This window comes from Corella eumyota, chromosome 2 (genome assembly GCF_963082875.1).
Source record: "Corella eumyota chromosome 2, kaCorEumy4.1, whole genome shotgun sequence".
In the NCBI taxonomy this organism is placed as follows: domain Eukaryota; kingdom Metazoa; phylum Chordata; class Ascidiacea; order Phlebobranchia; family Corellidae; genus Corella; species Corella eumyota.
Window position 1 is genome coordinate 4,356,275 of NC_137491.1, and position 27,907 is coordinate 4,384,181.

General features: G+C 36.4%; 2 protein-coding genes across 2 annotated transcripts; both read right to left on the bottom strand.

The window, feature by feature from the left end:
- Positions 1-620: 620 nt before the first annotated feature.
- Positions 621-13,869, bottom strand: LOC145741651 (uncharacterized). The gene is made up of 10 exons (XM_082559269.1): positions 12,109-13,869; positions 10,988-11,261; positions 3,390-3,510; positions 3,158-3,278; positions 2,828-2,899; positions 2,598-2,743; positions 2,426-2,503; positions 2,244-2,343; positions 1,904-2,065; positions 621-1,719 (listed from the first exon to the last, which is right to left on the bottom strand). Exons 1-10 carry the CDS (start codon positions 12,167-12,169, stop codon positions 1,382-1,384), a joined length of 1,473 nt encoding a protein of 490 aa, XP_082415395.1. The 5' UTR covers positions 12,170-13,869; the 3' UTR covers positions 621-1,381.
- A 6,818-nt stretch (positions 13,870-20,687) lies between these two features.
- LOC145741447 (protein lin-11-like) lies at positions 20,688-27,866 on the bottom strand. Its single transcript, XM_082559037.1, has 9 exons — positions 27,522-27,866; positions 27,198-27,331; positions 22,429-22,584; positions 22,155-22,348; positions 21,945-22,032; positions 21,739-21,862; positions 21,438-21,582; positions 21,093-21,257; positions 20,688-20,962 (listed from the first exon to the last, which is right to left on the bottom strand). The coding sequence occupies exons 1-9, from the start codon at positions 27,864-27,866 to the stop codon at positions 20,688-20,690; spliced, it is 1,626 nt and encodes a 541-aa protein (XP_082415163.1).
- Positions 27,867-27,907: the final 41 nt, after the last annotated feature.

Genomic DNA, 27,907 nt, shown 5'->3' on the forward strand with positions numbered 1-27,907 from the left:
TTTTTAATTTTCTATTAAAACTGAATATAATTAAACAAAAATATTAAAAAAAAACATATTGTGCTTGATTATTTTTATTTACAGTGACATCAAAGATATTAAAAAAATAAAAAGTTTTTAGGAAGGTGTACGGGCTATTCTTATAACAAAATAGAGATTTACTTTACTTTTAAGGCGTAGGCTGTTTATCCTTTTGCTAAAATTTAATTTTTTAATCTTTGATGCCTCACGATTTGTCGCCTTCCGCGTTTTCAAATTTTAGTTTGTTGCTTCTCTGTTAAAAGTTGTTATTATTCCATTCGAATAGAATTAGGTTTTATAAGAATTAGGTTTCAGTTTTAAACTATTGGTAAATAAGTGAAATGTTATTGTCTAAGAAACAAAATATCTAGGAGAGAAAACACATTAAAAATGCTTTCCAGTTGTAATAGACACAATAAAGTAGGTTAAAGGTAAACATTTTAAAATTGTGTCAACTTTTAAATTTAGCCATCATAAATTTTATTGCCTATTTATCTAGGTGTTTTTATATCTGCTATATAAAAACTGATGCTAAATTTAGCAACTTATGGTTATATTATCGTAGTCGTAGGTAAACAAAAGGTTCGGTTAGGTGATGATTCTTTTATTTTCGGATTTGTGCAAAAATAATCAGCCTACTATAATGGAATGATATAACAAATACTCGGGGAACAATAGTCACAGTTACGAAAATTGAAGTAATAATACTGCATGAAGTAACGCTCGATCGGTTGGCATATTGCTGTTTGTGTTATAGCAGCAATACGAAAAATCAAACCAGTCAACTCAAGTTTCGGAGGGTCGCGAACAAGTGAGTAAACAAACTCTGTGTTTTTTGTGTTTTTAAGAACCTAGCATAATAATAACAACAATACAGTGGACAGTAAATACTGTAAATTGCGATACACTTTAAGCCTTTTAAACTAATATTGTTTATAAATCAACGTTAGTATAAAATTTTGTCAGTGTTGCCCGCTAAAATTTGTTTTTAAATTTATCGAAGTTGGTAAAAAAGTGCGCAAATACAAAGCATGCGGTTTTAAATTGCCAGAAACTAAAAATGCGATTAAAAAAGGACGCTTAAACGAAAAAAACTCTAGAAAATACGATATATAAAATCTAGAGTACGGTTAAACTTCTTTTTTTTTTCATAAATACAAATTGTGTACAATATACTATACAACTCCATGGTAAAAATGTTTACAAACGTTATTTAAAATGTTTAGTTTACATTTTGTTTGTTCGATGGCTACAGCCTTTCAAAAACAGGGGGCAGAAATGCCTTCTGAGTTGTTTAACCTAACAAGAATAAATAGCCTAAAAGTTGTTGATTTAAAATCAATAAATAACTTCATGGTAGTCACGATTGAAAAAAGTTGTCCTGCATGTACATTAGCCTATCTAGTGGGTTATTTTCTGTCACGTGCTGCAGAAAAGGTGCTCCACTACCACGTGGTTCGGTTAGGTAGGGCTGAAATTCGTCATTTGGTGACGCCATTGCCACGTCACCATCAATGTTCCCCATCTGGCTATTATTGTTAAAATCGTTTATGTGCGGCCGGACGTTGATTTGCAATCGAGATTGTTCGACAATTTGTGATGTCGATGCAATCGACGAATTCGGTTGATGAGTCATAAAGGGGCCGTCCGATGGCAACCGCATGTCGAATTCGTCAAATCCTTGATGATCTTTGGGGTCTAAATTCAAAATTGGTCAAACCTCGTTTAGATGGCAATCATTTTTGAACTTTTAGTAGGCTTAAGTTAAATACTGTCATTGGTTTTAAATCTACTTGTTTATAATTTAACACAGGATATGCACGTACAAGTACACATTAATTTGTTTATATACAACCTAGAAAACATAATTTAAACAACTTACCTCTGTGGTGGGGAATATTGGCTACGTTATACGAATTTTGTTCTGATAGTGAAGTAGTGGGCGAGGTTTGAATGCTTCCGGGCGAACGGTAGGTATCTTGGTAGAGGGATGAATGGTGTGGGGTTGGCATTGAGGTGTATGAACCAGGACTGGACACTTCGTCTGTAATTATTTAAAGTTGGTATTAAAATTAGAAAAAAATATGTACATCTTTATGTTTCTGCTCCTCTAAGCAGGTGGAAGAATGGTTATAGTTATGCATCACTTTATGACTAAGTTTTAAAATTTTTTATTTATATCTAGTTCTGTTTTATTAATCGCAGAAAATAATAAATCTTACTATCAGAGTCTGAATCGCCTGTTCTTGTTCTTCGTCCTCTGCTGCCACCACGCGATGAGATAGAGTCCCCCTGTGTTTGGCGCCTTGCCAATTTCTTCATCTAAAACGCGAATATAAGTTTAGTGTCAGTATTTAAGGTGCTGCAAAGTTTACTTAATACTAAATGTAGGTAGGCTACTTACTTTTGCCCTTTGGTTTTGAAACCACACTTGAACAACGCGAGGTGTAAGCCCAGTTTCAGCTGCTAGCGTTTCTCTAACCTGCAAAGTTAAATAAAAAGAGATGTTTTGATAATGATATTTTCATTGGCAAATGTAGGCAAAAACAATGCTATTGTTTTTTTTCTAATTTTACCTTTCTGCAGGGCTTTTGCGAAACCTCAAATGAAGCTTTAAATTTTCGTCTCTGGGCAGTGGTAAGAATGGTTCGTGGCCTTTTAGATCGTTTTCCTTCACTTGACGAGGACGCTATAGAATCCTTTCCATATCCCATATAGTGACCTAACAAATATTTGTCGTATTACAACTTCAGTTTTCATAATTTGCATATAAATTAGTCGTATAAAAATGAAAAGTTATTCTTACCACCCCGTTGGCTGGAAGAAAATCTTGGTTGATTAAAACCAGGTTCAACAAAAACTTCATTATTGCTGACATCTAAGTCATTAAACTAATTATTAAATTATGAAATACAAATCTTCTAAATATACACCCTATTAAACAATTAAAATAAGTCGTATTAAACTTTACTGTTGTACTGTTATCACTCGAATAGTTTTGTTGTTTTTTAGGTGACAACAATCCCCTTTCAACAATGCCTAGCTTAATCATTTACAAAGCGTTGTACACAAACTTGTGGTCGTGTATATGTACTAAAAGTTTTAATACGTTTCGGGTCAGTAGTCTAACACTTACCGGAATTTGACCCTGAGGAGTAACCAAGTGCTTCAGCGAAGTGTTCGCTGTCAGTTCGTTCGTAGCAGGATGTACAAGATATCTGATGACAATCATTTCCTATCAGGCACCTTTCTCCAGACTGTCAAACACAAAAAGCCACATTTACCATTAGGTCGAAATTGTTTTAAAAAATAGTTCTGATTAGTATCTATTGGTGGTTAATTTACTTTTGGTATATAAAACTACTTACAGTTAATTGTCGTCGACACACGTCGCATGAAAAACAAGGAGCATGAAAAGTTTGACCGCCTGCTCGTTGCACATACTGCTCGCTAGATATCGCCCCAGAGCATCTTCGGCAATGCTGTAATCTGAAAAAAAATTTTCAAATGGTAAAGTAAAGCAAATAATCTCAAGCTTATTTTCGCTCGATAAAGTCAGCCTTACGGCGACTAGAAGCTCAGCACTTGAGCTTTTGATAGCGAGTTTACAAACAACCACATTAACGGTTTAACCAATAGCTAGTTTCCGTACAGGCGAGGCGTTTTACAAACTGGGTGAAACAAGGTCTTTAACACTCAGAATGCATACGCCTTTCCGACTGATTAGGCAAGCTCGATTTGATTATAACCCAGACACGTGTCGTCAAACTCCATATAATCCTTTAATGGCCCCTAACTCACTGAAAAAAAACGGGAAAAGTTATATCGACCACCATGTGCGTGATATAACGAATGTTACAATATGCGGTTGTTAAAGAATATCTTTAACTTTTAAAATTGCCGTGAAAATATTTAACGTCACTTTGGAATGTATGACGTCATAGTTTTAATGCACGTTAGTTACATAACAATCTTCTTTAGGATAAGTATTCTACTTTAAAGTCGAGTTTCGATAAAACAAAATGGCCGCCATATTTTGATTTTTTTTTTCCTTGAAAGAAAATTAATTTTTTAAATTACAAATATATATTGTTATAAACTTAAAAAGGAACTCTATCCATTTGATTGTAAATTTTGATCAATGTAAGTAAGGTCATTAAAAAAGATAGTATAAATTTTATTGCAATGGAATGTTCACTCGAAATATGGCAACTTTTTTAGCCTGGTTCGGGTTATTTTTGGGCTTTTAAGTGTTGGTCGGTTTCGAGTGTGGCAAACAATTGCGTTTAATAACAAACACACAAATTAAATAAACACAGCTGTAAGTCACATGTAGCAATAGGAGAACGTGATTATTACCAAAACATACACAGTTTTGCAGGTAGTTCTTATGCGAGGATAATTCAATAAACTTAGGACGTGGTTATGAATCACAGTATCGGAGTTATTTCAGTCAAGTCACTTTGATAATACCAACCCTGTTCATAACCCAGCTAAAAAGACCCCGTCTACTTAACGTAGACAGCTGTTCGCTAAGTGCTTAATGTCATGTTTCCTTATACGTTGTCATATCAACGGCACATAGCGCAAATAAAAAATATTGGATACAAAAAATTTTTATATACAAATTGCCTTTTAGCCGAGGTTAACCAGCGCCGCTGACAATTTTTTTTTGATTTATTTCGATACGACTTCTATATTGAGTGTACTCAAGGGTGACTTGCACGTGTTCAATGATCAATGGGCCAAGGGGAGTCAACTAGCAGATTAACTACTTAAGAGCTGGGGAAAAAGTTTATTAATTTTTTTCAGAAGACGTTGTGTATTCGGCTCATCTGGTAAAACAATTTCTAAAATTTTTCAGATAAGTCAAACTGATTGTGTCAGGCATAAAAACTTAGAGATAGCTTGTGGTTTAAAGACACGCGCCCACAGTTCATGAAAACTGTAATTAAGTGAATTTTACTTCCGAGGCCGGCACACGGTGGCACACTATATCGACATGCCAGACATGGCAAAAATATTTTCTTTTTTAACTAAACTACCTAAAACTTTTTATTGTACATTTTATTGCATTTAACTTACGGTCATAACTTTAAACCTTTTTTTTAAAGTTAAGCATTTTATGATTGGTATAAGATTAATTAGCATATAAGATTAGATTTTTTGAATACACACTGGTGTGTTTAAATAGAAATGTTCTATAAGGGGGATGTACACCTTTTTAAATTAATTTAAAAAGGGAGTTGACCCTACACACCTGCAATTTTCATATACAATGGACTTACTATTTTAGGACATAATTTTATCGTTTTCTTGATTACTGCTTGAAACCGTACAATTACTCCAGTCTTGTCTATTTTTGGCACACATAAGTCGAATTTTCAGCATTGGCACTTTAAGATTTTGCCAAAAATGGTAATTAGGCGAAAGATAATGGCTACACTTAGCCTTAAAGTTGTGATTAAGTTGCGTTAATATTCTGTTTTGTACACATTACATATTTAAACAATTTTAGAATTGTACAAATTACGACCCGCGACGTCGCGCTATCTTGCATTGATGTATTACAAAAGTGTTAATTTTACAAATGCCTTTATATTCTGCATTAGCAAATTATAATTAACTAGTTTAAACCATGTGCAAAATATTCAACATAAATATTAATGATTCCACGTTGTGTTTTAAAACAGTTAGGTTTGCAGTTTAAATTCTACTTATTTTCAATCAAAGATAATTTTTTTACAGCGCGTCTCAAACACGCTGTAATGTTATTAATAAGCATGGTACTTATCGGTGCTATAGCTCACCCTGGCTGTATGCAAAATTCATGATCTTCGGATATAACAAAAGCCGTATTAATAATTGAATTTTAAGTTTGGCCAACACTGGCTACAGTGACGCCTTTTTTAGTGTTACCGACACATTTTTGCGCTAATATAAATATTAATGACAAACGCAAAACGATTTCGGCAAGCTGTTTAAAGTAAATGTCATTAAATATGTAACCAAAATTACCAAAGTTTCCGGCGTTCCACTGGGCAGATAAATACTGTTATTACGGCCCGACTAAAGATAAAATAGCCATAGAAAACGTTAAAATTATTGTTAAAGCACAAATGCTATGTTGGTTGCTAAAAAGCTGTTTCGCTGTTTCGATAGCTGGAATTTCCGTCCGGGAGTAAAGTTCGGTACAAACCATTGATATTAGTAACTATGTCACGTGCTGAAATTTTTAACAGCGCGGTTTTGATTCTGTTGCCTTCAAAACATAAAATCTTTTCCCCGGTTATATGTAACTGCCGAATAAGGCGAGGCCTTCGCGGAAAACTCAGCGTCGCCGTTACCATTTAGCGCCTTGTATACATGTTTATACGCGCTTGTATCATCGCTACAACTAAACATCGACATACATCTGGCACCTCTGGTCACACATGCCCACGCGAGCCATGATTATCTCTAGGCGTTTTGTTCCAACTAATTCGACAAATGAGCGTTGAAATGCGAACCACCGTATAACAAGATTAATCACAGGTGAATACAATATCAACGTTATGGGCTATTAGCGGGTTTAACAAATATTCGATTGATGTTTGGAATTTTATTTTTAATTTCTTACATCCCGAAATCAAGGCCAACGGTAAATGATTTCCCATAGGAATCTCATATGAGCAATGATCCTTAACATTCGACAGGGTTCTCTTAGAAAAATTAGAAAATAATTCAACCAGGACTGCTTTTGTAAGCAAATAAAAATGGAGTTAATTTGTGTGACAGTTTTATTTATCAAAAGATTACTTTTTTGTTCCAAGCCAGTGCGTTTAAGTGACTAACAGAAATAAAATTATATATTTTACCAAAAATACATTTTCCGACGAATTTTCGTTTTAGTGTAAAAAAATTTGGACCACACATTTATCCAAGAATAACATATATTATGGGCGGAGCCTTAGTCGAAATATCGATTTGATTGACGTATTATCGAGTCGAGGCCGTTTTTTGAGTCGATCGTGTTCGGTTTGTTAGGATTAAATGATGGTAAACACGGCGAGCGTGAGATAGCGATCTTAGACTTGGGTCGGGAAGAGCACCTGTTGCAACGTATACACCTGGTAAAACGAACGCTGAAAAACCCAAAGTACGATCCGTAAATATTTTCTTTTTATCGCGCATTCCACTTTAGACTCATGTATACGTGGAAGTGTTTGTATGTTTCGTTTAAGGCCCATGCTCGCATCAAAATGGACGCCATTTTCGAATTCCTTTTCCATTGTGACAAATATAAATTCAAACAACAGCATGTTAAAAACTAACAAAGAGTGGGTAATTCTCGTCTCGCGCTGCGGTCCCTTTGATCCTTACGCACGCCTGTAAATCATTGTATTTGCACTTCAGTGACGTCACCACTTTTTAAAGCGTGTTTTGAATGCAAGCCGATAAAGTCAGCATTTTAACTTAAAAATGAAGTTGCTCGTTAAAGCTATTTTAAAAATTTCAATCAGATGCTTATCGCCATAAAATCTGCGTTTTATATTTTTATACGCCAAATTTAAGATATCGGGAATAATGATGGTATTAAAATATGCTGTAAAATTATATAATGGTTTTAAAACGAAATAACGAATTCCTATATCTTTTCTATTTACATTTGTCTGGTCTTCCAGGTAACATCAATTCTAAATTTTGCGACCTTCGTTGTTAAAATATTATGGAAGGCTACGCCAATAAGAACCAATACAGTCGTAGCACACCAACTAATGGAGCAGGTTTATGGCCAAAACCACAAAGTTGATATGATATATCGTTTCATAGGAATTTGCTTTGAAAGCCGGAGATATTTTAACATGTTTTATGTGTTTATATCAACTGCATTTGATTAGGCAAGAAAGTAAAATATATAACACTGCACACATCAAATTCCATTATCTCAGCCGATTGACATTCGCTGGCGTTATACCATGTTGACAATGCGGCTCCATAAAGGCCTACTTTCACTAGATCCAAGTAAGTCATATATCTTTGTTTACAGGGACGTTACTCGGCTGGTGTACGGTCAAATATTTGTGCTCAAACAGTAGCTCTAAGCGGCAATGCGTACTACTATAATACACACATCAAAGCGCAGACATTCGTGACAAATTTTTGCCAGTTAAATTCCGGCGTAACTGGGTTTATACTAGTCTTTGGCTTTGCGAAAACAAAAGATGATTTGTCAAAATACCTATTCAGGCCTGTGTTTGCACTTACACGCGGTACCAGACTCGATGTCTATTCTTAGTGACATGGGCAAATTAAATGGAAACATAAATCTGATTTCCTTTTACATGTGTTGTATGCGCAGAGAGATTTCCCCACTTCAAGTGGACAAATAAGACTTGTTTTCTTTTCAGATATGCCCTTTAAACGCAATGAACATGGAGTCTACCTTTTGACATGTTGTAAATTACAATTTTGATTTGAATGTATTTTAAGATTTTATCGTTGTACCGAAAAAAGAAAACATTTACATTTTTTAGCACTCTGTGAAAAAATATTTTGTTTAGTAAGAATTATTTATGATTAATGAAGTAATCCCTATACCATAATTTTTTTTGCTTTGAACCCTTGTAACTTTGTAATATCTGTATGGAGAAGTGCCTTGCCAAGTCAATATCACAGCCGCGAATTAAAGATTGTGTGAACTTCTCAGACTTACATTTGATGTAAGCTCTAACTGTTCAAACCGCAAATTACCAACATCTAAGTTAACACGTAAGAAACATGGGAACACAGGGTAATCGAAGTTCATTGTAAGGCTAAACAGTGCTGGGTGCCAAACAACACTAAGGAGATTTGAATCTGTATGATGCCGTTGATATAGCGGAAACAGATGATAAATCTCGCATTATTATTCAGCGAGCTGTGAAAATCGTGGCTTGCAATTGCGACAAAGTCCCGTTTAAAAAGACTTGGCGAAAGATGTTTCACATTCAAATGAACTCATAAGTTGAAATTTTATTAGTCGCCAATTTTAATATCAATTCCTACAACAATTTTTACTGTCATATATGTTTAAATAGGTGAGTCCGTATGGCTTAATATTCAATAAAGGATTTAGTTTTACAACTCCGGCCCGCGATATTAACAGAAGAACGGGCTCAATAAAATTACATTATAGTTAAATAATCCAATACTTATCGACGAGAAATTTTACGGGAATCCGAAAGTTTATATACACCGCAATTTTTATAAGTTTTGAACTCGAAATTAAATTTAACTGTACTATGTTGGGTTGTTATTAGCTCTAGCACCTTAAAATTGCAACGCCGAGTCAAAATCATGCTAGCTGTCACGTAAAAAAATTCTATTTTTCGTAAGGCGATCGAATCTAACTGCGTTTGGTAATCGATGTCATTAAACAAGGCCCACAATTTTCCGATTAACGCGATTAAGATGTTGCCGCGGCTTACAACAAAATTAAACCAAGATAGCGAAAATGTAGTTTGATTTAAATCGATATTAACCCGATCTTATCAAGGTGTTTATTGGTGGAATTGAAGTTAATAAAACATTAGGCGGCGTTCGAATTCGATTTCGAGCCAATAATTTATTAAATTTCAAACTGGGGTCGCAAAGGTTTTTTGCTTAATATTTGAAAGTTGCTAAATTTATATTGTAAGCTGGTGATTGAAATGGCTAAAAAATTAAACAACCTAAACATAGAACTGGAATTAATTTTTTTTAAATGATAACGAAAAAATAAGTTGTTGTTCTCATTTACTTCTAACGTTATTTGGCCAACGGAAGCTAGCATGTCTGCGCGTGTTTGTAACACCAAACATTTATTCCCCTTGCGACCTAACAATGAGACATTACGTCAACAGTCGAGTGTAAGTTTACTTCGAACACCACAAAACTTATTTACAGAAGAGCGAAAGTTAACTTGTCGAAATGAGCGATAGGCCGATATTCGAACCGAGAACCTTAGGGAGTCGGAATCGGACAAAATCTTCAATGCGCTGCACCAAATCCCGCTGAGATCGTGCGTGTGGTCTCGTAGAGTGGAATACACACTGTTTTTGCTCGCTATAAATTTCAGATTAGCCTAATCCATAATCGAACAAGTGTGTAGTTCCAAGGCACGAATTTCGCGGCAATTTGCTAATATAGCGAAAATAGGGCGCGCTATAAACCAGGGACGTTTGAATAAAGTAGTATTGTTGGTTGTTTGTTCGTTCGCGCGAAAGTGTTGTTGTAATTGTTTAATTCAAGTGTGCTTTGGCTCACCCCAGCACGTACCAATTGCGGTTTATGCGCCTTGCACTTATCAAAGGATGACAACAGTCTGACCTCCCCGTCCCCAAGCTTGCCGATCACGTCACAAAACCGAGTTTGTGACGTCACGATAGGGTTGACAATCAACATCAAGTATACACACCTGACGAAATGCACACCGGTAAAATAAGCTTTGGTATCAGCTTACCATATGTTAAAAACTTGCGACATTTTCGAGAATGCACAACTTAGACCGCAAGTTTATTGTGGCAACATCGAAAAAATTTGCGAGCAAACGTGTGCTGTTATATTGACCGATGACAGCGCCACTTAAGAAATCTATTGGCCACACCACCGCTATTTCCTTTGGCAAACCCATGGGTTTTCAATAGATACCATTTTGCTTAAACTAATAACGTAACAAAAGTAGGCGTTTGCGTAATAAAAAACTTGCCAGAATTGAGGAAATATCAGACACGATTTTAAGCAGGTTATTAATAAATATTTTGAAGGTCCTAATAAAAAAGGATCTTTAAATTTGTTCCATATTTAAACATGTTATAAACATATTTTAGTAGTGTTTAAGTCGTTAATACAATGTCACAACTTAAAATGTTAAAATATTATATTTTTAAACATGTAATAAACAGATATTAGTAGGTTTTAAGTCGTTAGTTCAAGTAATAACTTAAAGCATTAAATAACAACTTACTGTTTGTAGTCTTGGAAGCAGTAGAGTTTGTAATTTTTAATATAACAAGACTCCTCCAGTTTTTGTCGACAGACCGAGCATTGAACGCACGATTCGTGCCATGTTCGCTGATCGACCCACATGTAGTATTTGTCGTATATTGGACGCTGACAGCCCGAGCACACCACTCTAGTTGTCGTCTCAGGTTGAACAACGTCTCTGGAACACCCGTCGAATTCGTCAAGTATTCCCGATGTCCCCATATTGTTGTGTGTTGGTAATCTGATACACGATTCTGTGATAAAGCAAATAAATATGTCATAGGCGTGATAAACGCGTTTAAACTTTTCTATTTGCGTTTGCAAGCAAATGTGACAGTTATAACGTGAACTTTGCAAGAAGGATTTAGCCTTTAAAAAGCTCATAAACGTATATGGAGTTATGTGAATCGCGTGGTGTATTTCGTGCGAATTTGATCACGCCCTTTCACAGCTAACATTTTTGAGTAATATTTGACTCGGAAGCGTTTAAGACGTGTGACGTCATGAACGTTTATAGCGTGTTGCCAAACTTTGGTCACCACACGAAGAATGCGACGTGACGTGATACGCTTGTCTATTCGATAACCAGGACATATCAACAACCCTTTAACGACGAAGCCCACCGGTTAGCTTCCTCTTTTAAATAACAAACACATCACTTTCGAGGGGAAAGGACTGGAAACCTTATGGCTTTTGGCGGCCCATAATGACAAACAAATTCGACAAATGTTTGCATGCAAATCGATACAAGCATGTGAAAGATCGCTGAGCTTTAAATAGACTAGGATTCCTATTTTCGTGTTTATTCTTTATATGGATCCATGTATTGACGTGTTTATAGACACACAGTAAAAAAAACTTAAATAATCACGGGATTTAGGCTTTTATTTGCGCATAAATTCGATGACCATTTATGTAATTTCGCAATGCTTTCTTATTTGTGCATCTATTTTTAAACACAATTAAAATAGTAAATAAATTATTTTTAAATACTTTTAAGTTTCGGGTTTTTTAAATAACAAAGAAAGCATTAGAATCTCTTTATTTGGTTAAGCAAATCTTAATGTGAAAAAATGCATAAAATTATATTTTAACTCGTACCTTCTGTTTCTTCTTCTTCCATATTTGTCATTTCTGTGTGTTCGTCTTTTGTTATTAGCATCCCGATTCCATTATCACGTAATTACATAAAGTCTTACAACAGAGCGTTTATACAAGCCTATATGCTGGGCGCACTATCTAAGAAACAAGTTGATGAATTAAAATGTGAGCGCGCGCGTTAAAATGGCGGAAGATATCCGAATTCACACGGACTAAACTTGCTCGTTCTTTTTCGACCACACATCGCGACTACTTAGCCGGATACACTAAGCCCATGTTTATAAGTTCTCATTGCTAATTTGCAATTACACAAAAGGGATGTTCGCCGATCTTTAAGCCTAGTGCGCGCCGGACGACAATATGAAAGAAAGTCGCAATCAACGCAGCGCATTAGGTCTTAAACCCTGCATATTAAAAATTGATAATTGTTACGAACTCGTACGACTGGTTTTGCCTAAGGTAGAACGTGCACAGCTGTGAAAAAACAGCGACGTATCTTCCGCCATTGACCGAGCCGATTTAGTAGAAGGCATATATTAAATAAGGCGCGGTAACCGTCGTTGGGTCGACCTAATGAACTGTATTCCCTTGCGTCGACTTTAACATAGCTTCAAACAATAAACGACTAAAAAATTACCCTTTTATAACATCCTTCTAAAAATTAGATAAGAAACTGCACTGTTTTGAATTTTATAAACTGCTTACTATTTGCAGCAAGTTTTTCCATCATAATCCTAAGTAATATTTTCTAAATGGGGATTTGCTAATTGATAGGCTACGCCTTTAACACTAAACGCCAATTGCTCCTGGCCCTAAGTGAAACGCTTGTCAGAACTGTGGTCGGGTATGTGCCACATAAGGTGTACGCCCCGCCAAATATTCTCAGGACCTGAGAGCGATTGTATATTGTGATTTAGTGAAAAAACGTAAACTTGAAGGGACCTTACACCGGCTGAGTTGAACTTGTACACAAGTTAAGCCGATTACAGGAGAATATTAACATCGCGAAATCTTCCTTTAACACGCGTTCCACCGAACGTCGCACCACCGCAAAAGTTAACATAAACATTGTGTCCACCACAACTGTACGCCAGTAACTGACAACGCTTTTTCTGTACACTACAAAGGCACGATTACAATCTAAATTTTTTCGACGAAAGTACGTACAAACTCGAAAACTATTCTCGCCAACTTGTGATCGCGTGCGCAAATAGACTCCGCTCTAAACTGCACCAAAATAGACTGGCGCTTTTTTTAAACTTACTGTAAAGCGACGTACAACCTTGGCCGCTAAATCTTTGTCCCCATTTCATATCCAATGTCGTACGACAGTTTGGGGAACAAAAGTTTAGTCGAAAAATGTCGCACCTGCGTCAATTGTTCGTCCGGTCCGAATTGTTTAAGGCACCTGACCCCAAACAGGATTTGTTGCACTTGACACTTGTGTTAGTAGGCTCGGCGCAATAGGCTGGCGTTGCTGGATGTCCGCACCGTTGCTTTCTGCGACAACCTATTTTACTACGCAATTACAGCTGCGTATACAGATACCATTGAACAAACCTAGTTCGCGTTCTTGTGTATTTTTTTACAACCAATGCAATGGGATACAATTTTGCTGCGTCTCGTACCAAATATAAGATAGAATAACAGTCAGCATGTATCTTATGCAGACGGCAATTGTTCTGTTGACAGAAGAACATGCGCCACACCTAAATGCTTACGTGACCTTACTTATAAAACATAACTACACGCTACTTTCAATGCTGCAACACCTCGGGGCCTCAAATCGTTTTTCACGGGGATGAAATGGCAGTGAACCCCGTCAACCAATAACAATACTCGGGTCGCAACCTGGAAACGAAACAGTAAAATAAATATCCAACCGCTATCAAATACCATGTCGTTTAGTAAACACCACATATCCACAATAACTAAGTATCGCTTTAAGCGTCGGTGTCATATATTCTGTTTCGATGACGTCATGCAAGCGTTATTACGGTAATTACCCCTGCGAGGTTTTTTGGCGCTTGGCTTTTTATATTTATGCATGTGTTGTATGTAAACAAGAAGGCAGGAGTCTAGACTGGCGTGCACCAAAATATTTGATTACGTTATGAAAGTATTTAAATTTGAGTCTTATTACTGAATTCTCTGCTGTACTGACAAGTAAGTTTCTGTAAGCGCAAATTACATTGCAATGTTCCAAAGAAAATGGCGAATAAGCAGCCCAGGCAACTAATACAAGTTTCTGGTATTCCCAGTAAAGTAGACTAATTATCGAACATAACATCGATTAAACACCCATTAAAAAATAAGAAGAGTTTTGCATGTTCCTGCCATTGCCGTTTTCCTAATTTTTGGCACGATTTGCTAATTTAGCCCAAATTTAAATCACGTTTAAAATTGGGTATTTATTTATTTAAAAAAAAAAAAAAATTGTATGAATTCAACTGTTTTAATCTTGTAAATTGTAACGTAATCCTTAGACATGTTAAGTAATAATAACACCATGTAATTAAATCAATAAGATGATTAATAACGTTTAAGTCGGATCTATACCCACTTAAATTCAAAGTAGATTATCCAAATATTATGACACAATTAAATATTAACAAATTACAGACAACTTAATAAAAAAAAAACAGACAAACTTAATAAAAAAAAACAGCAAAATTTATCTTCTCCAAAAAAGGATAAAAAATCAATATTTCTTTTGTCAAAGATACACAATCAAGTTTTAAACGGTTGCTAGGTAACTTGGGACCGCCCACCAATCACTTTGCTGGATTTTTCTACACAATACAAACTCTAAAGATCTCGGTCTCAAGGAGTTTAATAATTGCTAAAAAGCTATCTATCTTCCAAGTACTTTCGGGTATTGTATTTACTCTAGTGCATTTTCCTAACCTATGACTGATATTAAACGTTTAAGAAAAAAACTAAAGCCTTTTGGCTAAAATAAGATGACGCCTCTTTGTTCATAAAATGTATCTATTTCTGTTGCGTGAAATCATAAGTCGTACTATTTGATATTTGAAATCTATATATAAAAAGTAAACACGCGAGAACGCCGAGTAAACTGCTCGGTGTGTCATCGTCAGATTGCTGAATGTGCAACTATATTGATCGTGATGATCGTAATATCGCGCGGCCAACTCAGTCTTTTTAGCCTCTCGTATACTTTTGTATTCACTTCTTTCCATTCATATTAAACGTAAACATTTGTTCATGGCATGACTTTTTTGTAAAACTATAAGGCTACATTTTTTCAATAAGAATTGATATTTCACTACTTAGTAACTTATTATGCTTTAACAGAGAATATAAATTTTTTTTTAGATCAAATATTGTAAGAATTCGTGGTGACCTTACTTGACCTTTAAAATACATACTTGTCCAACCATCATAAATATCAGATCAACTTTTGAGGTTTTAAAAATCCGCTTGTATAAATCCACAACAATTTGACACTGATTCTTATTTGCAAAACACGAGCAATTGAAAAGTGGAAGGGCAGGTTATTTTTTCAAGACATCTGAAATAGAGAGTTCAATAGTGAATAGAAACATATATTGTGTGTTTTATATCAACGGTACATTAAATTCAACCTATGTGGTAGACAGTTGCGCAAATACGCTCTATTCTCGCGTGTTTATTTTCCACAAGTCTTTCCATTTGTGGGTTTACTTTGTTATTAGGCTTCGTGTGTACAATCGAAGTGATACATTCTTGGGAAACGACTTGGCATTGACACGGGTTCAATGGCCATGCTAACGTCGACAAACAGCAACCAGCTGTTACAGCGACGAAATATTCTCGAAGACGATCCGTACGAGATAACTTTGCTCAAGAGCCTTGAGGAATTTTACCCGCCACAAGATCTTGGTACATGACAACACAAGACACTTGAACATTTCGACCGCGTATTTACGTTATGTATTTGCCTACTTGGGCCGCAGCCTGTGCTACTACATAATTTCTCACACTTTTAACACCTGTTCGGTGTCGTGTTTAACACCACTTCGCACAATTCACTTCCCCGAATCTTAAACTCAAGGGCCTAATATGAACTTGCTCAGGCGTGATAAACCACGTGATAATAATAACTTGCGACGCTTAGCGATATATTTTACAAGAAAAGCTGTAAAACAACGATAACTGCCTCTTTTGTGATCTGGGCCATAAACTGTCTGCTGGTTTTTATTGAGGTTTTTTGAGCAACTCGCAAATTCTATTGCAAAGTTACGCCACTGTATACACTGTCCTGATCGCGACACGAACATAAAATCATGTCGTTCGAGCACATTGCTCTTGTCGACACCTGGGCGAGAATCTGTCTCAGGTGACACCTCTATTTACTTTCCACAATTCCTATTGATTTTTCTTCCGGCTTTTTTCTCTTTTACTGTTCTCGATACCGAAGGTTTTCCCAGTTCGAACGGGCACGTGTGAAGAGATGCGATGTCGGTGCTGATATATACGGGCGAGGTCTTTATTTGTGTTCCATATTCTAGTGTTGCGCCCTCATATAGATAGCATATACACCTTTCCTGTATAGCGCGCAGGCCACCACTACCCGATGTAACTACAAACTTTGGTCGCAAAACAAAAGCCATGGTTTTCATTCACAAAAGGCTTTTGGCTTTTGTGGAATGATTGACGGCTCATGTTATAAGCAGCATAACCGCCTAACAGGTTGCACTGTTAAATAAATAAAAGCGATAAAAACGTGGATCTCTATGCAGCGGAAGTGTTTTTTTATTAAGTATTTTGATTAAAATCAATCACGAAAGCGAAACCTACTGAGCGTGTATATTAAAGTCGGCGTTTCTGATGTTTATGTTGTTATTTTCACATGCTTCCACGCTCTTTGATTTACACTAGGATCAAAGTGTCAATAATCCCTTACAAATTTTCTATGCGCAACCAAGTCTGCTGATAACTAGAACCGGCCCGGGCTGTCGCAATATAGGACAGGGGGCGCGTGCCGGTTTAAACCCAGGGACACCGAATCGGATCGCCGGACACGCTAGACCGAGTGTGTAAACACTTAAAAGAAAACAAGCTGGTACGATATAGGCGATGGAAACACCTGTTACATCATTCAAGTTGTATACAGTAGCAGCCTTTACATTCGCATCACAAAGGACTTCGTTTTCTAAGGCGTATGTGCCAAAAATGTCGCCGTAACCAAAGCCCGCTCTTTGCTTTCATTCTGTGTTTACGTCATTATCGAGGCCGTATGTTCCTGGTAATACATCACGAAAGCCACTAGATAAGCGCCGATGAATAATAAGCTAGATGTACCAACACCTTAAACACGACGGCTTGCTCTTCAAATTTTAATCCGTTTATACCCAAAACGGACAAGGTAAAATTTTATCGACGCCCGTCATATGGAAACAATGTTGTTTGTTTTTACACTGGCTTGCAACCCAGCTCCAGTTGATTTTCACACTGTTATTGTCATAACAAATCGCTCGGGCCACGTTCGTATATCTTCAACAATCACATTATATGTAAATACCATTTTTAAAGCGCGAAAGAATTGCGATTCGATTATTTCACTGGGCTGAATGGTTATAAATGTATAGAAATAAGCGTACAGACAACCTGTAATTTTCACACTGTGCCTATTTGGTAAGAGAAACGCTCTTTCGATCGGTGTGGCCTTTACTGGGATTAAGGGGGTGCCATATATCACGTGTGAACGTACTTGGCTTTCTAACCAACAATTAGGTATAGTACAATTAGGTATAGTTTCTAACCAACAATTAGGTAACGCATCCTCTGCGTTTAAAGCTCACCAAAGCGTTACCAAACGCAGAGAGTTGACACTTTTTATTCGCGAATTTTGCGCGTGACATAATGTTATGTTCAACATTTAAACATTTCAAGGCTTATCAGGCATTATCTTACTATATATGGGATTTAGCTATAAACATACAAGACACCTGGTCTGGTGGTAGCGTACTGGCAACCGCAACAGCTTATTTGCTCGTATTTTATCCAAAATTTGCGACCCAAAATATCAAGTGTACGTGAAATAACTGGTTTGGCCTTTTGACGCGCAGCGACTCATAATAGAATAGTTTGGTGAATGAAGACTCACTTTTCATAGTTGACACACCATAGTCGTTTCTTTGAAATCAGACTATGATGTCACGGGCCTATCGAGTTGCCTGTTAACAAGAACGAGAAATGACCTTTTTGTGTTCAACTCCCAACCCCTCACGATTACCAATGTTCGGAGTATCCAAAAATAACACGAAACCGAATTCCGAACGTTTTTCCACAAATGGGAATACAGGGTAGGCCTATCAAGTTTTCGATTTTTCTAAATAAATCTATTTTTTTCAGGGTTACATAACAGTTTTGACAACAGTACTTGCACGTCGCACTGGCTTAACTAAAAGGTCGTGTCGTCACTAACTGCTTGATATGACGTCATATTTATTAATCGTGTTTTGAGTTCAACAGTATAATGCGAATTGTGGTTCTAAATATAAATCGACGCTTAAACAAAATCGCTGGAAATGGATTAGGGAATATTAGTTATAATTAGGTGAAAGCCATGTAAGATATGTTATAGATGGTATCAGTAAAACCTATTTCTGTCTACAATATCACTTCTGTTTCGTTATATAGTTGAGCAAAAACGTTTAACACTTCACAAAGGAGTTGCTTCTTTGCCAAGTTCGTTTTTTGCTCGGAATGCCTCGAATTCCTTAAATATGCCGTCTGGTATGCTTCCTTACCAAACATGTAAAACCTAAAACATTAAAGAACATGATGGTAATGCCGACTGTTCTTTAACATGAATTCTTTATATTGCTACGCAACACAATCACGCTATTCTTTCTTATTGCTATATGGTACCTATAAGAAATGTTCTTTGCAGCCTTTGTTTAACCTAACCTTATGACTTGGGATAAACTTGTACAACGATTAACGTTGTTGATTATATTCTTCCATATTTTCTGACGCATGTTATCGTATACCCCGCTGACATATCTCAAAGCCTCGGTTTACGTGGTACCAGTCCGTGAAATCTTTAGAGCCTCCAAGTAGGCAACATGAAAGCTGTACAGCGGATCGAGAGACCCACTTGAGATATTTTCACTGGAACACAACTTGAAGCAACAAACAAACAAAAAACTTGGATGCTTTAAGAGATGGCCGTCGAGTGTTGGAAGATGCCACAAGAGACAACGATTACTACTCAGGCGTAAACAAGCATCAATATACAACAAGCTAGGGCGGGATAAAATACGATTTGGCCGTTACAGGAAATTTTAAAACCCGCATTTTGGCGCTAGAGATTGCACAAGAAATGACACAGTTTGTGGTATTGGTAATATTTGCTGCATTACATTAACGACCAGGGCAACATTATTAATTACTGGGTTTAGTAAGATAATGTGCACATGTTAAGTTAAGTCTTAAAGCACCACTGGTTACTTTTGACTTTTTTATGAATGCTCGTGATGTTTTTTCAGCCGTGATTCAAAGACAGCCATTGACCTAGTGCCATCTGCGCCTTTCCATTCAGAATAAAATTGTTTACAAAAATGTGAAAGCCCCAAAATATAAACAATATTTTCTGTTTTGATAGAGGGTTGAATTAAAAAAAGGAATCTTGTCGAGACGAAATTCCCTTTTTTATTTTATTGAAAAAAAATGTGCAACTGCAAAGTGGCCTTATGATGACGCCTATAATTATTTTTGTCAGTGTTATCATTCCTTAGAATTATCTGGCTGTGATTTTGATTGAGCAAGCACCTGTCCGTTATGTTGTTGACTTTTTGGGCAAATATTTTCGCTCCAGACTTGTTTCGATTACACTACAACGATTATGAATAGAGACCAGCCTTGTAAAACATCACATTTTCTTTGTAGTCAAACAAGTAAGGTCTTTTGATCGAATTCTTGCTTTCGATGAAAAAAATTTTTTTTTTCAAGATTGTTAAATAAATCTAATTTAGGCTTCGCCGTTAAAGTAATGTGTCATTGAGTTGATTGTCATGTTTAACAGTCCGGGTAAAAGTTATTAGTTACGTTGTTACGCTTTTGATTACCCTTGTTCAATTATTAAAATCAAATAACACTAATTCCACTATCACATTTAAATTACGACTATCAAAACACATTGGACTGTAAGAACAATTTTTTTATTATAAAGTATTGCGTTTCCGGTACGGAGAAATGTTTAAATAAATACACAAAACACAACGGGGGGCTGATAAAATAACGACCTATACAGCAATAAATAATATACTCTTTACAGACCCGTAATAATTTGATTCTAAGAAATCTGTTAAAGGTATATCAATTCGTGGCTAAAGAGTGTATAATGGAAATCACAATAAAACCTGTACCGCTGGATAACGAAAGAAAACAATGCTGAAACGCGCTCACAATCGCATATACCGAAACTAAACTTAATCAGACGAAATTAATCAAAATAATAAACATCCGCATTTATATTGCCTTTGATAAAAACCACAGTTTCGGGACTTAAACTTTAGCCTTTTTCTTAAATGAAATATCACAATAAATTATCTTTCGTTTTGTTAACATCACGAGTTAAAATACTGATTCTGCATCGAGTAAAGGCCGTTAATCGCACCCGTGACGTCATCGCCCATGCGCGAGCTGACATCCATGTTATGGTGGGTGACGTCACCGCATAACATCGCGCTGGTATCTTGGTGGTTAGAAAGCATGTTGGGAGTGTACATCGGGCCACCGTCTTTCATCGATGACGTCATCGTAACGTTAGGCGGAAGGCCCGCGTGTGGGCGGTAGGGAGCAGTGTTGTTGTGGTAAATGGGTTGCCCGGAATGTTGCATTTCTTAAAATAAATAAATAAGTAATAAAATTAAATTTAGATTTTCCTAGGCTTAAACTTTTTTAAATTTCATTTTTAATTTAAATCAACGCTACAATTGTTGCTCGTTGGCTCCACCTAACGGTTCAATTACCTTCTCTCTGATATTCCCACAACGCTTCTCCCTGTTGTTGCAAATGTGAAAAATTTCCCGGGTTGTGCATCTGTACGTACATTGGATCCATTGTGACGTCACAACCGTGCAACATGTTACTTGGTATGTGGTGGATGGGCATCATTGGGTCGAACATGTGGAGTCCTTGAAACGTACAGATAGATTTTTAAGTTATTTAATGGCAAAAACGCTATATTTAAAGCTTTGTTAACTTAGGTCTAGAGCGTAACAAGTTCTAAAGTCTTAACTATTACACAATTTAAGTTTCAGTTTTGATGAATTAAAGTGTAACAATTTGTTTTATTAAACATTTTAAAAGTTTACCTAATTCTTCCCTTGCTTTTTGTGCGGCTACTTCTTGGGTGTGATGACGTTTAGCGATCTTTTTCACTTTAGCTCGTTGGTTTTGAAACCAAACCTGAACGACTCGAACGGTCAGACCTGTGTCATGCGCTAGTTTTTCACGAACCTAAAAATTAAAGAAGAAATTGTTTTACTATATCTAACGTTATTAAAAAAAACAAATGAACATACAATTATTATTATTTAAGTAAGACAAAAGTTAATAGCATGTTGCAACTATTACAATTTTTCAGCCTTTTTCTTAGAAAGACTGTTAACTTACCTTTCTACATGGCTTTGGAGTTAGCTCGAATGCAATTTTAAAAGCTCTTCTTTGTACGGCATTTAAAATCGTTCTCGGTCTTTTAGATCTCTTGCTGTCTTTTGATAAGCTATCGTCATGTGACCTACATCACGTGATCACAAGATTAGCATAGATTCATAATGAAATTTTGGTATATTTCCCTTTGTGGCGTTTTGCATTCTTACCTTTTTCGTTCGTTTCCTTCCTTTGTGCAATTCTCGTTTGTGGACTCTTCATCAGAAGTTAGTGCATCGTCATCATCATCACTTTTGGCTATAAAATAACGAGCGTTATTTAAATAGGTAATGCACATAATTTGTTAATTAATTCTTTTATTGACTTGTTGACTAGTTCTTGTAATTTTCACAAGTTAAAGTCTTGAAATCTTTACTCACGTGACATTAGGTAGGAGTTGCTTTTAGGCGACAACAATGATTCCCCCATCTCACTGTTTAAGTCAGGGGAGGATGGTTTTTGGTTAATTACTTCTTGCTCGACCTTTACTTGTAAGTTTTCTGGCATATTAACCATTAAATTGCCGCCATTTTTCCAACACGTTTTGCACTTTGCTTCCTGTAAATTTTCGTTTCTAAAAGAGTAAATGATGCTTGTTTTAACCACTAGAAGGAGCGAAAGAGTTCGTTAACAACGTTTTTTAAGGCTACTTACTGGTTGAAAACAAATTCGTCCCCTTTTTGCATCAGCTGCTTGCACGTGATGCAAGAAAAACAGGTCACGTGGTAGATAAACGGTGACTCAACGATGCGTACAATTAGTTGATCGTCATGAACTGGTGACCCACAGCCTCTGCAAGTTTTCCGAATTCTAAAAAAATGTAATGTCTATTAAGAGAAAAAGTTTTGCAAATATTTTAAAGTGAAACTAAAATCTTTTAAAGAAAAATTTAGAAACGTGACGTCAATTGTCTTTTCTGTGCTACCAAGGTTAAAAAGTGACAGGTTACGCCAAAATCGGACTTGTTTTCGCCAGTTGTCGCGCCATTTTTACAAGTGGTGGTCGGTATCGCGTTTCTGTGGCTGTCAAAGTTTGCAAAGAAATCTCGTTGGACAATGGAGTGGTCAACGGATATGGACCACAACTTTCGACCGTGTGAAACAACGTTAACGTTGCCCCACATAGAGCAGCCAGTCTGTAATCTGTTTATATCTTACACCCTTAAAATGTTTGTCTGAAATTCTATTTTCCAGTAAGACCGTATTTGTGGCTGTGTACTATCGGTTAAGCATTGTTAAACATTTAAAATTTAGCGTTGTTTTTGCTTTGCTACAAACATTTGATTGATAGCAGGTAAGGGTAACACCGCGCGCTTAGTCTTGACCGTTACTTGATTATCTAGACAAGCTTTTGTTCGCCGGGCCCAGCCAGTCGGCTCGGTATCCGTTCTGTGGTTTCGATTCCCAAAATCGACCAATTAGTTGGAAATCAGCTGAAGTACACGCGACAAATGACCTTAATTTAACACCCACCCTGACCCACTCTACCCCCAATACTTTGAAGTTGACAATAAGGTGTAAAAAAGATCGTAATCTTGCCAATATAAGACTCGTAGAAAGGTTCTTGCTTATTCAGCAACGTTTAGAATTGATTTATTCGAGCTTCCAAACTTTATTATTGGGTTGGAATGTCGACCATTTTTTAAATCCGAAAAATGGCCCCAATATTAAATAACCAGACGGTTAAACCACCTGTTGTCTGATGGACTTCTATTTTTTGGACACCTGTTCAAAATTTTAACCTAAACACTCAGATTGGAAAACTTTGTTAAAAAACGGTTAATGGATTTAATTGTAAGGAATCAAAATATTTTTTTTAAGTTTCCATCGCGTTATATGTCATTCCCATATTTAAAATAGGATTTTAAATACATCCGAAAATATGCAATTTAACAAGCGATATTTATTTAATTTAGGCGCTAATATAAATTAAAGTTTTTTCTCTAAAGTTAAAATGAACATTTGGTTACTTTTTTGATACACGAAATTCTAGCCAACGTTTGTTTTCATTAAATTTAACAAATCTAAACAATATTCGACAATGTTACAAAGTGGACGAGCGTTTGTCCGTAAGTTGACCACAGCACAATACAAAAGCGATGTGTAAGTGATTTATGGCACACGCAAGAAACAACATACAGTGCAAGTGGTAGGCAGACCCGCACGCTCGCTCTCGGGGTCGCTATTTAAACAAAGCGAAGTTGTTTACGCAAACAAAAACACGCCGGTGAGTGTCGAGGTGTCGCTTGTTTACGCGAGAGGCGTGGAATCAACAGGGTCACGTGACCTCGTCGGGGTCACATCGAATGCGATGACGTCACATGTCAATTGCGATACGTTTTGGTGCCGCTTCTCGACAATTACCATTCTCTTGAATTTACAAGGGCAGTGATGTACGTCACATGCAAATTGAAAGACCTAATGTGGTATTAAAAATGGTGTATCGAATTTATTGTCTAAGGCTGTGACATCTTGAGCTTACTTTTGTTTAAAAATATTTGCCCCGTCCCGATTTAAAAATGTTTGGTTTGTCGCGATCCGATTTATAAATAAACAACAATATGGCGAACCAAATATTTGTTTAAAGTTTTTTCGTCGACCGGATGGTGATTTGCAATCATTCATTTGGCAAAAAAAAGATTTTATTTGCAAAAAATATGTTTCTTAAATAAAATTTATTCGTGTTCAGAAAAATCTAAAAAACCAACATTTTGTGCATTGTAATTTACGATTAATTGTTGTATTGACCAAAACTTATTTTTTTAAAGGTGTAAAATTGCTTGAAATTCAATAAAGCAATAAACTGTAATCGAATCCGGAAACGGTTAACAACCTAAACTATTATCGACCTTTTACCAGTCGCATATTTCTGTAATTTAGGTAATAAAATAGAGGTATAAGTTCCGAGTTGGACATTTTTATTCGTCGAATATTCCACCCTTTGTCAACCTTTGCGCGCGTCTACTCTTCCGTCACAATACAACTACTGTTACGTCACAATGCACGCCATAAAACCTGGTCTTACGGGCGCGTTTTAGAGTGTTGTTGCATGCCCGCGTTTTATAAAAAGCTTCCCTTACATAATTTTATTGCGCGGGTTACCTATTTCCGGTAATGCCTATTTGATTAGGTAACCCTACTGTACTGTCTGTGCCGTTCGCTTATAAGGCTTTAAAATGCTCTTTAAAATATTTTTATTTGTAATAAAAAATGGTAATTTTTATATCCGTATCGTTAAAATTCTCAGACGGTTTTATTAAAATTTGCGATGCTGTCAACAAAAGTATTATTTATACTAACCAGATAATGTGATACAAGTGCGGCGCGTGTTAGCAGACAAAAGACTAACGTAAACCAATCCTGGCCAGACAAACACATTAGGTAAATTATCGAAACATTACCCGTGTCGAGGCGACAATAAATAAATGCAATCGAGACCATCCAATGTTCGTCGATTTCATTCATCAACGTGATTTTATCGCGGTTCAAAATCGGGTTATAAATGATTGTGATATATTAATGGTAATTGTGGCCACTGGCCGTTTGTGTTAAGCGGTTGATTCGTTGTGTATTTTAAAATTGCATAAAAACGAGTATTCAGTATTAGGGATGCATTTGATTACGTCCTTATCCAAACTTCCGCATTGTCGAGCTACGAGAAAGTGTCCATCATTGGCATATAAATATGCCGGGAACGCTTACCGCCCGTTGATTCAAACTGTGGGACGCTGACATTATAAGGTCGTAATATGGCATTGTGACGACATAGTTACACGCACCCGCGTAGAACAATGCAGCTCAGTTCGGGGGATATAATAACCAAACGTCCGCCTCGCTTCCAACTTTCAATTGAAAACGCACGAGCAATTTCACACAGCGCAGCATATCTGTGTTCAAGGTTCTAACTTGACGGCCAACTCTAAATTCTCCCAACGTTAAAACTATGGCACTGATGTTTTTAAATGTGATTCGAAAAAGTTAAAATGGCGCAACTAGATCTTACCGCGACAGCAAGTAAGGCGTTGATATTTACATTTTTTCGTTTTCACAAATTGCGAAGTTCTAGAAGGTATTTACCGCAATTGATTAAATGTAATTGCGGGTACACACGTTTAAAACCACATTGGTCCAAGGCCAAGATCGTTTAACGTATCACCTAAATGCGCAATACTATATCGCAGTTACGCTCTGGCTAAGCCCGCCCTGAAATTTGACACCGAATTTTCGAAACTTCGCATCGCGAATGTTTATTGCCGCGATTACGCAGATAAAGCTGCGATGGTTTCCTATGAAATACACAGCTGGGTAATGCTTAATACCATTCATCATTGAACCTCGATTCGACAAGATAACAGAATTGTATTCTATCAAATTTAGCGTTGCTGTCATGGCGATGTAAGTTCGCGCGTTTTTTGATATTTCTACCACCGGTACGGTTTAAATCAATTGCACGGTCATTTATATCAGAGTCCGCAGTACAATAATCGTGACATCGTCAAGCAACTGTATATTCAGGTGCGGTTGTTGATTTGTAATAGCTAAAAAGGAAAATTCCTATACAGGCTCTAAGAAGGAGGGCAATTCTACAATCGTCGATCCTGTATTTCAAGTGGTTTGTGTGTAATCACTGAAACACGGGTATTATCAAACGTGTATTTGATGAACTGTATGAATATGTTGGCCAGCGTCGTTATGATAATATTGATTAAGGCACTCTTCGCTTGTCACATGGCATATCTTGTCACCTTCATTCATATATATATGTAAGTACTTCACACAGTACATCTTAGCCAACATTATCTATTTAAAATCGAAGTACACTTTCGTTTTTTTTGCGATTGTTTTTTAAAGGATGCCTAGTTCGATTTTTGCCCCGTTTAAATATTGGTCTAATGACGTAGAAATAGGTTTGTAATAACGACGTTCCCCGTGCGGTTATTGTCAAGTTTTTATCCAAATCCCATTGCAATAATCATGCCAAATTGGATAATCGATGACGAAAACTCGCAAAAAAATGATTCGTGTTTTGCGGAATGAAAGACAAAATTAGACGGAGTTTATATTCGATCGATGTAATGAGCTTTTTCTCAAGTGCCTTTTCCTTATATCTATTTGTTTATGGAATTAAGGCGATACACAAGCGAAGACGTGCGCCGAACATTAATTAAGCGCATATGCCACTACATATTCTCGCATTCCCCTACACATATGTCTTTCATTTAAAAATATAAACAAGATCTACCCAGCACTTATCGCAACGTTGTCTATCGGGTGATAATAAACAAACAAAACTACCGATCACGTGCCGGAGAAACATCGTTTCACCAACCAATTTAGGCCTTAAATAATTGGTAAATTCGCTTAATTTGTTGTAGAAAATTTATAACAGAAATTCCAGCAATAATTTGTAATATTTTTACTTACGCGTCGTAATCTTTTTTGCAGTAGAGTCGATGTCCTCCAAGAAAGCACGATGACGTAAGAGTGATGTCACACATGCAACACTTCGCGCAACTTTCGTGCCAGACCGAACCAGAAATGTTTAAAAGGTATTGCTCCTAAAATTTTTTTAAATATATTTTTAAAAAGCTAAAATTAAATAATAGTAATGCACTAAAATGAAAGTGTAAAAATTCTTATGTGATTATAGGTTTTACTATTTTTAAAGAGATAATTTTCAAGGTCTAAAATAAGTATTTTCTTTATATTGTAAATTAAAGTTATATTAAATTAATTAAAAAAAACTACCTCGATTTTTCTTTGACATCCACAACAAATATTTTCCTCGAACGAATCATTCGTTTGCCCAGTTTCGATTTTCCCAGTTTTACTAAAACTTTCTGACGACTTTACCTCATCTAAACTTAACTTCGATCTCTCCCATTTTAATTTATCCTCCACCGCGTGGGTAAACCCCCGTTGCAAATTGGGGAAAATACCTTCACCCACTTCCTCGATGGAAGAGTTGGAAAATTCCTCGCACACGTTACTGTCGCTCATTTCGTCATAAAGCGGCCATGGTGACGTAATCGATGATGACGCCATGATGGGTTGGTGTTGGCGGTGAGATAGGCTGACGTCACTTTCAATCATATTGTGCAGGTCTTTGATTGTGTGCGAAGTACTTGCTACGT

Bases quoted from the DNA above. Each gene is read 5' to 3' on its own strand.
- LOC145741651 (XM_082559269.1), bottom strand. From the start codon at position 12,169: ATGCTAATAACAAAAGACGAACACACAGAAATGACAAATATGGAAGAA. The intron at 2,744-2,827 runs GTAAGAATAACT...AATATTTGTTAG, and splicing joins TTCTTCCAGCCAACGGGGTG to GTCACTATATGGGATATGGA. The intron at 2,504-2,597 runs GTAAAATTAGAA...TTAACTTTGCAG, and splicing joins CGCAAAAGCCCTGCAGAAAG to GTTAGAGAAACGCTAGCAGC.
- LOC145741447 (XM_082559037.1), bottom strand. From the start codon at position 27,866: ATGATTGAAAGTGACGTCAGCCTATCTCACCGCCAACACCAACCCATC. The intron at 22,033-22,154 runs GTGAGTAAAGAT...GTTATTTTATAG, and splicing joins CAACTCCTACCTAATGTCAC to CCAAAAGTGATGATGATGAC. The intron at 21,583-21,738 runs GTAAGTTAACAG...TTTAATTTTTAG, and splicing joins CTCCAAAGCCATGTAGAAAG to GTTCGTGAAAAACTAGCGCA.